Source organism: Myotis daubentonii, chromosome 17 (assembly GCF_963259705.1).
Source record: "Myotis daubentonii chromosome 17, mMyoDau2.1, whole genome shotgun sequence".
In the NCBI taxonomy this organism is placed as follows: Eukaryota; Metazoa; Chordata; class Mammalia; order Chiroptera; family Vespertilionidae; genus Myotis; species Myotis daubentonii.
The window spans coordinates 13,834,736-13,843,214 of NC_081856.1; the positions used below are offsets into that span (position 1 = coordinate 13,834,736).

Below are 8,479 nucleotides of genomic sequence, written 5' to 3' on the forward strand. Positions count from 1 at the left end.
TGCTCTTTACACTCATGCCAATGGAAGCACTTCATTCAATTGTTCCATAATATTCACTGCGTGTTCTCTGTAGACCAGGTATGGTCTACCAATACTCAACAGGAATACAATACAATTCTCTTCCTGCACTGTTGTATTTGGTCAAGTGTCCTTTGCACAAACCCCCCCCCAAAAAAACGCACTGTTGACTCTTGGGAAATATGGTCACCCTATATGTGGTCTCTGTGTGATCACAGCTTTTCTGTCTTCCACCTAATGGTGACCTTCTGAATTGCATCCTGTTCATGTGTTTACATTTGTGCTTCTTTGGGGTCTGTCTTCAAATGGTCTCAAACCAAATGTTCTTAAGCTTCCCTCACTCAGCTGGCTCCACGCATGGAGAGCTGAGCATACAACACCAAGTGATACTAAGCAACGTGCACCTTGAAAGAAAATTCCTACCAAACGTGCCCAGTCTCCATCTGAAGCCAAGATACTTGAAAGGTTCTGCCTCTAGAGCAGGAATGCGGAGTGCTGGACCCGCGCCTCCTGTCAGCAGCCACCTCCCCGCTCACCGCAGGCTGGCAGCGGCTCTCAGGAGGCCTTCGAGCCGCCAGAGAAGCATTCATCGAAAAGATTTAGGTTAGACACATCAAATTTCTCATGTTTATCGCAGGAAATTGAGTTATCTTTCTCGAATGAGAGGAAATGCGCCATCTGGGACAATACATGGTTTTATTTTTTCAGAATAATAAGGACATCACATGTGTTCAACTATTGAATAAAGAAAAAAAGTAATTTATATTATCTACATTCTCTTCTTTGTGAAACCTAAATAAATGAAATCAGCATTTTTCATTATTCCCAAGTCAGAAATCATTGCAGGCAAGTAGTTTATTGGTTATTTCCGAGGGTGAATTAATCTATTCTCCATTCATTCACTTGAGTCATGCTTTCTGTTATGTTACTACCTGCTGTGACTTGGTAACTAGTATTTTTCGCTTTTTCAGAAAAGCAGAAGAGGCCGTGTTCCTTTAGCTTTGCCAATAACATCTGCAGGCACCAAACAAATGAAATCGGCCACATTATCAATATAGCTGTGTTAGCTTCTTGAAATTACATTATACCTTTTATTTTCAGTTTTCAGTGCATCCTTATCTTCACACTGCCCCTCACCTGCCTTCCCACCATTCTCTACTACAGTGGTTGGCAAACTGTGGCTCGTGAGCCACATGCAGCTCTTTGGCCCCTTGAGTGTGGCTCTTCCACAAAATACCACACGCGGGCGCGCACGTACAGTGCGATTGAAACTTCGTGGCCCGTGCACAGAAGTCAGTATTTTGTGGAAGAGCCACACTCAAGGGGCCAAAGCTGCATGTGGCTCGCGAGCCGCAGTTTGCTGACCACTGCCTAGATGTGAGGATTGCTATCTCACACACTACACTTCAGTTAGTTGTTACTGCCTGTCACTGTATAGATGTAGGTGCCCAGCTCCCTCCTACCTGTGCCTAAAGCAATGGCATCACTGACTCAGTGGTTGTCACCTCTCCTGTCACTTTCATTACTGACCAAAGTCCATCAATTGCCAGGATCATCTTTCTAACATGCACTTCTGACCCTGCTCTAAACTCCCACAGTCTCTGGAACTCCTTTGTATTAAATGATCCTCAGCCTCCTTTCAAACTCCCCCTAAATCTGGTCGATGGACTGTGATTTCCCCTCTGGCAGTCTTGTTCATGCCTCGCTTTAACCTACCATAACAGCCGACCCTGCCCCTTCCTGATCAGGAGTCTCAATGCCCCTCCTCCAAAGAGCTTTTTGATTTTGTCAACTAGAGATTATCACTTCTTTCCTTGACTTCTCCATGGTATTTATCTGGACCTCTTTTATTACATCAATCTTATGCAGCAGTGTATTATACTGAATTATATGCTTAGTGGTTTTTTTCCTGTTTGTTTTGTTTTCTTTTCTACTGTTTTGTTTTATACTTTAAAGACAGAGATTCATATTATCTTTGGATCTCATATTCTCAGGGAGGGACTTCAAATTTTCTAAAGTTAATTTACTCAATTGACTTGGATTCAAAGAAGATCCTACAAATTTTACTCCATGTGTGAGTCTTGCAATTTCATTCTTTTGGGGATAATTCTTATTCTAAGAAACTAGTGTGGTTTGTGGTTTAGAGTCATGGTTTAAGCTGCCCTTAGGAAGAATGAAAAGCAGCTGGTGTCCAAGGAGCTCTGGAAATATGTCAATAAACTAATTGGAGAACAGAAGCCAAGAGGAGAGAAGTTTGACTTGCATATCTTAAGCTCTATCTATATAATGACTTTTTTGAAATTATGCAAAACTTATTTTGAGTGCATGTGATAAAATATTATTATAAGTGATGATAAAATTTCTGTAAAAATATAAATTTTACAGTTGCCCCTTGGTATCTGTATGAGATTGGTTCTAAGACTCCCACAGATACCAAAATCCGTGAATGCTCTTTATATTGAACTAGAGGCCTGGTGCACAAAATTTGTGCACTTGGGGAGGGGGGATGTCCTAAACCGTCAGTTGGACATCCTTAGTGCTGCCACCACTGCTGCACTTCCAGCTGTGAGTCCAGCTTCTGGCTGAGCGGCATGCCCCCTGTGGGAGCCCACTGACCACCAGGGGGCAGCTCCTGTGTTGAGTGTCTGCTGCCTGGTGGTCAGTGTGCATCATAGCGACCGGTAGTTCTGCAGTTTGGTCGATTTGTATATTAGCCTTTTATTATATAGGATGGTCTAGTCTTTGCAGATAAGATATGCACATCCTCCAGATATTTTAAATCATTTCAAGATTGCTTATTATGCCTAATACAATGTTAATACTTGTTTTACTATAATATCTAAGGGATAATTACAAGAAAAAAGTCTACATATTATAGGTCTGACTATATAGCATATGTCAGCAACTATGTAATAGGCTATTTCAAATATATTTGATCTGCTGTTGGTTGAATCCATAGTTGGAGAACCCATAGATAGGAGTGCTGACTGTCATATCAAAATTACAGCTACTTAAAAATAGAGATAAAAAGATGACTAAACATAGACTTAGCACCCTGAAAGCTTAAAATGAAGAAGTTTGCAGAAATATACAAATAACTGTAAATCCAGTTCCATTTTGATGAGAGCAGTATAATAGACATATAGGTTATGGTGCTTCAAAGGAGAAATCAAATGAGGTTGTGATCATAGGAAATATGAACAAAGGACACGCATTCTGATTATAACTTGAAGGGTAGGATTATAGATAATGGCAGACATTAATTAGGAAACATTAGAAGGAGAAGAAATGGCATAGGAAAAGGTTCTGAGAGAGAAGTTGGGATGAGAGAGATTACCAATCAATCTGGTGCCATTAGGAAAAGCCCTGAGCTAAAGACAGCCTTCTATGAGGCTCCCATAGTGATATAACTCACTGATGGGGACAATTTGTACACTTGGCTGGTGGCCATAGTGAGCTAAGTGTCCCAAGTTATTGAGATACAGAGTAGAGCTGGGAACTGAACTCATTTTCAAATTGCTCATAATCCAAATCAACGTTGAACAAGTTAAAACAAAGATCACTGTTCAATTGAGATCTTCATGTTTTACCTGAGCTTAGAGATTAAAGTCAACTACATCCTGACCTACTAGCTACCTATTATATTGTACCTCCCTCAATAGTTTCTCTGAGTCTTCTTGAGGGGTCCATTGAATTGTTTCCATGGGTCAGTTTACTCAGGGAGGTCTACAATTTCACTACATGAAGCATATTTTTTAATGGAACTAATAAATTTCCTGTCTCAGGGCCTTTGTCCTTCCTTACTCTTCCCTCTGCTGGGAATGATCTCTCACCTATCAGTGTGGCTCCCTCCCTCCTCTCTCTCCAGGATACTCTCACTGAGCTCTTCTCTGACCACCTTATGAAATTTCACAACCTCACCACAATCAGCTTCCTGTTTCTTCATAATCTATTATCTTCTGATGCTCTGTGAACTTTATATATTTATCTTGTTTATTGTCTGATTCCCCACCCCAGATGGCTAAGGAGTGTCTGTTTTATTCATGAATGTTTCCCTAATGCTTAGAATAGGGCCTATGCATTAAATGAATAAATACTTATGCAAATGAATTATATGCAGTGTTTATTTTTAATACATTTTTATTTATTAGAGAGAGAGAGAGAGAGAGAGAGAGGAAGGGAGATGAAGAGAGAAATATGCATGCAAGGTCAGAACATTGATCCCTTCCTCCTGGCTGCTTCCTGCATGCTCCCTACTGGGGAGCAAGCCTGCAACCCAGGAATGTGCTCTGACCTGGAATTGAACCAGTGACTTCTTGGTGCATGGGATGACACTCAACCAACTGAGCCATACTGGCTAGAGTTAAATGCAGTTTTTACATGATAATTGAGACAGTCATATGTTGCTTTATAGGACTTAACTGTTCTAACTACTGTTTTTCATCAACTTTCCTGAGTTAAGGAGGATTTATAGAGCATCTCTCATCTAACCAGCACCGAATCTGGTTCTTAAAATGTAAATTATATGTAATAGCTCCTGTATCTGAAATAAAAAAAAAGAGGGGAATGGCAAATAAAATATGAATGCTATAGGATTTCCGTTGGCAATGTAAAGAAGGACACAAAGATATCCCAATTATCTCCGGGGGTTGCCTCCAGTAAAATGCTTACTAGATCTAAATACACGTACATAGATGCTCCCAGTACAAGCCTGGGCTTTGGAATTACACAGACCTAAATTCTAATCCCAGTGATCCGGTTCCATATGGATAACAACCCACACCACCTTGGCCTATTCATGAACTTCTCTGGGCCTCTGTGATTTCAAGGGTAAAAGGAAGACCATAGTCTTAACCTCACAGGGAAAATGTGAGCTATCAAATGAGGTCATCTGTGGAAACAATCAACCAAGTCCTTGGCACATAGAAGCAATTAAATAAATAACATGTGGAATGAATTAATTCTTGATCAGTGGAGAAAGATATAACTAGAAAAATGTGGCTTTCTTCATCCTATTTCTACTGTGTTGTACCCCACCTATGCCTTTATTCATGATGGCTCCTCTTTATATCATAAAGATGGTGAATTGCATCATGTACTGACGGGTTCTTATGTAAATTATTATTCCCATTTTACAGTTAAGAAAATTGAGGCTCAGCAGTTTAAGTAATGTATACAAGACAATAAAGTAAGCAGCAGAGTTAGGATTTCAACCCAGATGAGCTTATCTCCAAAGCCTGTTCAGTTGTCTGGAGTCTCTGACTGCGTAGCTATGTGATCCCCGCCCTAAACCCACAATCTGGATATTACACTTTTCTGAGTTCAATAGAACCTTATGCAGATTACTCCATAATTGAGAGTAATTTTGAAAACATATTTGTTTCTCTTCTTTCTATGTCTATACATCACCTTCTAGAAACACCTCTTCAATGTCCATAACTCTTACTACTTTAGATCTTGAATAGGTTTTCGCTGGGCACCTTTCACAAGAAGTTCATGGAAACCCATAAAAGTTAATGTTTATTGAACATCTATTTTGCAGTAGGCTTTGGTCTAATTGCTCCACCACTCAACTTATACATTCCTCATAACAACCCTGTATAGAAGATACTACCTTTACCTTCATATTAGAGATGATGAAATGAATGAGGTAGTGAATTCACTCAGCTTATATCCCAGGACTGGGGCTTAAACTCACACATTTAGATTCCAGAATTCATAGTCTTAATCATGAGGCTATATTGCCCCTTATGCACTAGGACTGATTGCATCTCCTTTTCCTATTTCTTTAAAAATCCAAGGAACATGCATTTTTATAGAGTCTAAACTGCACTCCTATGAACTATGACTCTCCTACGCTTGGCAAGCCTTTGATTTCCCCCTGACAGTGATAGCTGCAATTAGTCAAACTTAAAAAGCAGACTTGAATAAAATAGATGGAATTTATAAACTGATCGGAATCCCAAAATTTTAGGTCAGCACTTATGAAGAGTTGTTAGTGGTATCTCCCCCCCAACCCACCCCCACAAACCCATCTTAGAAACACCATATCGGTGGTCTCCATTGCCTTAAATAGGCTCCAAGCTGTGCTCTTAGAAGGTACTGGAATTTAAACCATAACCTTGCATAAATTCAAAACCAAAGAGAAACATTAAAAAGACATCTATCCTTTCAATACCATCCCAATTTGAAACATTCTAAGTAAAATGATTTCAGCCCAGAGAGCCTATTTTAAGAGAGAGCAAAGAATGTGTTCAGAGCAAGTTGGAACAGCACGCAAGTCAGTGCACACTGGCTCCCTGCTCTCTGCGGGGCAGAGCAGTAAATCACCCGGAGGCAAGAGCAGCGTGTTCCCTGAGCACACTGTACATGAGCATCAGAAATGCTCTGTCCAAGAAAGGGAAAGGACTCCTACCCAGACAATAAATCATGCCCGCGAAACCTATAATTTGAAAAAAAATGATTTTCCATAAATGTCTTAACTGGGACATGGGGCTATCAGCTAAACAAAGGCCCCCAAAATTTCCCATGAATTTTTTTTTTAAAGTGGACCTTCCAACTGTGACCAGTCAACACACCTCCCTCTTTACCTTTGTTTCTTATATGAGACCTGATTCATGGATGGTTCTGGAACCCACAAAAGTTCATGAGACACCCCTCCCCCCCTTTCCTTCTGTAATAGGACAGCACCTAAGCTTACCAGGCACACAGGACTGGTTCTTGTAAGCAGGTAAAAAGCGCCCCGCATCTCATACACACACTCTTTAGGTTCCTCTCATGTACGATTGGAACAAAGCATTCTCACCCAGGAGGTACAGAAAAGTTCCTCTTACCATGTATTCCATGTTGGCGGCCGGCGGGAACACTTTGCCCCGGACCTGGTTATGATAGTCAAGGATGGCGATCATGTCATTTTGCGAAATGTAGCGCTTCCGCCTGGCTTTGGGGATGTCCGCAGAATGGAGCTGAGCTTTCAGAGCGGCTTCAATATCAGTGAAATTATTGGTTGGCGAGGATGAGTCAGTGGAATTGAGTAAGACAACAGCACTTGCCTCACACAGAAGGGAGAACAGGAGCGCGCCGCTCACGGCAGAGGTTGCTGGCATTTTGAGGCTGGGGGAAGGCACGGAGTTCCCTTTGCTTGAAATCAGAAAGGTAGAATTAGGGTCGAGGAAAGGGGGGAAATGGGCCCGAGAATGTGGATGTACAAGTTGTTATTTGGGAGCATTGCTTGCTTTGGTTTTTCTCCAAAAAAATAAAAATAAAAAAAATAAAAAATCCAAGCACATGTTGAATTCAAGCCTAGGAGACCACCTAGAGTAGCCTCTTTGCATTTTGCTTGGTGTTAATGAGACAGACTCCTAAGAGGAATTTCCTACGGCTAGAGAAAAATTAGCAGTCTGACTACTAACCCTAAAATGCATGTGAGCATGTGAGCCATTTGTCCTAAATTCCTGCACCACAAAATGCATTACTGCATATGTATTTTCAGAGGGAAATCTTTAGAAATTAAAATTCATCTGGAGAGTGAAGAGGGGGAAAAAATGCATCGCAGGTAACAGCAGAGAACGTGCTGATAATGTCTCCCAGACACATATGGACACCAAGTGAGAGAAACATACAAACGAGCCATAACCATCCAAACTCATTTCTAAAAGTTAAAAAAAAATTAAAAAGTGTGAGCTACTTTAAAATCAATGCATGCAAAATAAACTTGTTGAGCTAAATAGCTTACCTCTGCACAATGCCAAAATGAATATTTTGTTCTTCCAAAAATGTAAAGTCTTTGCTAAGTTGTAGTATGAACTCTTGTAAGAGGAGTGTGTCTTATTACAAACTCTGAGAGAAAAAGCCTGCAAGGTTTGAATGCTGCTGGCTACAGGAGCAGCTAACAGCTTTTATATGTCCCAGTCGGCAACGTCCAGAAAGGGCAGTCTTTCTTAGGGTCTCTCCCAGCCAAAATCAAAGGGGAGGGGTTTGGGATAGAAAAAGAAAGAAAAAAAAAACAGTGATTGGGTGGCAACCTTTTTTATGTGGGTGGTGAGGAAATTGAGTCACACCCACAGCTTACAAAGTACAAACCATAATACAAACCCCTTTTTCTTGGGGCTTCTACCTTTACTGTGAGTGGTTAATTTCCCCCATTTAATAGTTTCTAGTTCCTGGTTCCCATACAAAAAGAAGAAAGAAAGAAAGAAAGAAAGAAAGAAAGAAAGAAAGAAAGAAAGAAAGAAAGAAAGAAAGAAAGAAAGAAAGAAAGAAAGAAAGAAAAAAAAAGAATGTGAGTTCTTGAAAACACAGATGCCTGAGTAACAAGGAGTACATTTTTTAAGATAGTAAATGACATGGGAGCTGAAAAGAGCAAGCTGATATTAAACCAAAAGATCAGCTCCCATAGCTCATCTGGGTGGCCACAAATATGATTCAAGAGAGATGCCAGGCAAGTCCGTGGTAGCCAAGC

At 40.6% G+C, this 8,479-nt stretch overlaps 1 protein-coding gene across 1 annotated transcript in view; it reads right to left on the reverse strand.

Annotated features, from left to right (window-relative positions):
• PI15 (peptidase inhibitor 15) overlaps positions 1-7,980 on the reverse strand; it is a 31,650-nt gene extending 23,670 nt beyond the window's left edge. The window contains exons 1-2 of the mRNA XM_059672841.1: positions 7,754-7,980; positions 6,852-7,158 (exon numbers count right to left, since the gene is read on the reverse strand). Coding sequence (XP_059528824.1) covers positions 6,852-7,124 — 273 coding nt within the window. The 5' untranslated portion in view covers positions 7,125-7,158; positions 7,754-7,980. The remainder of the gene's footprint in view (positions 1-6,851; positions 7,159-7,753) is intronic.
• Between the last annotated feature and the right edge of the window lie 499 nt (positions 7,981-8,479).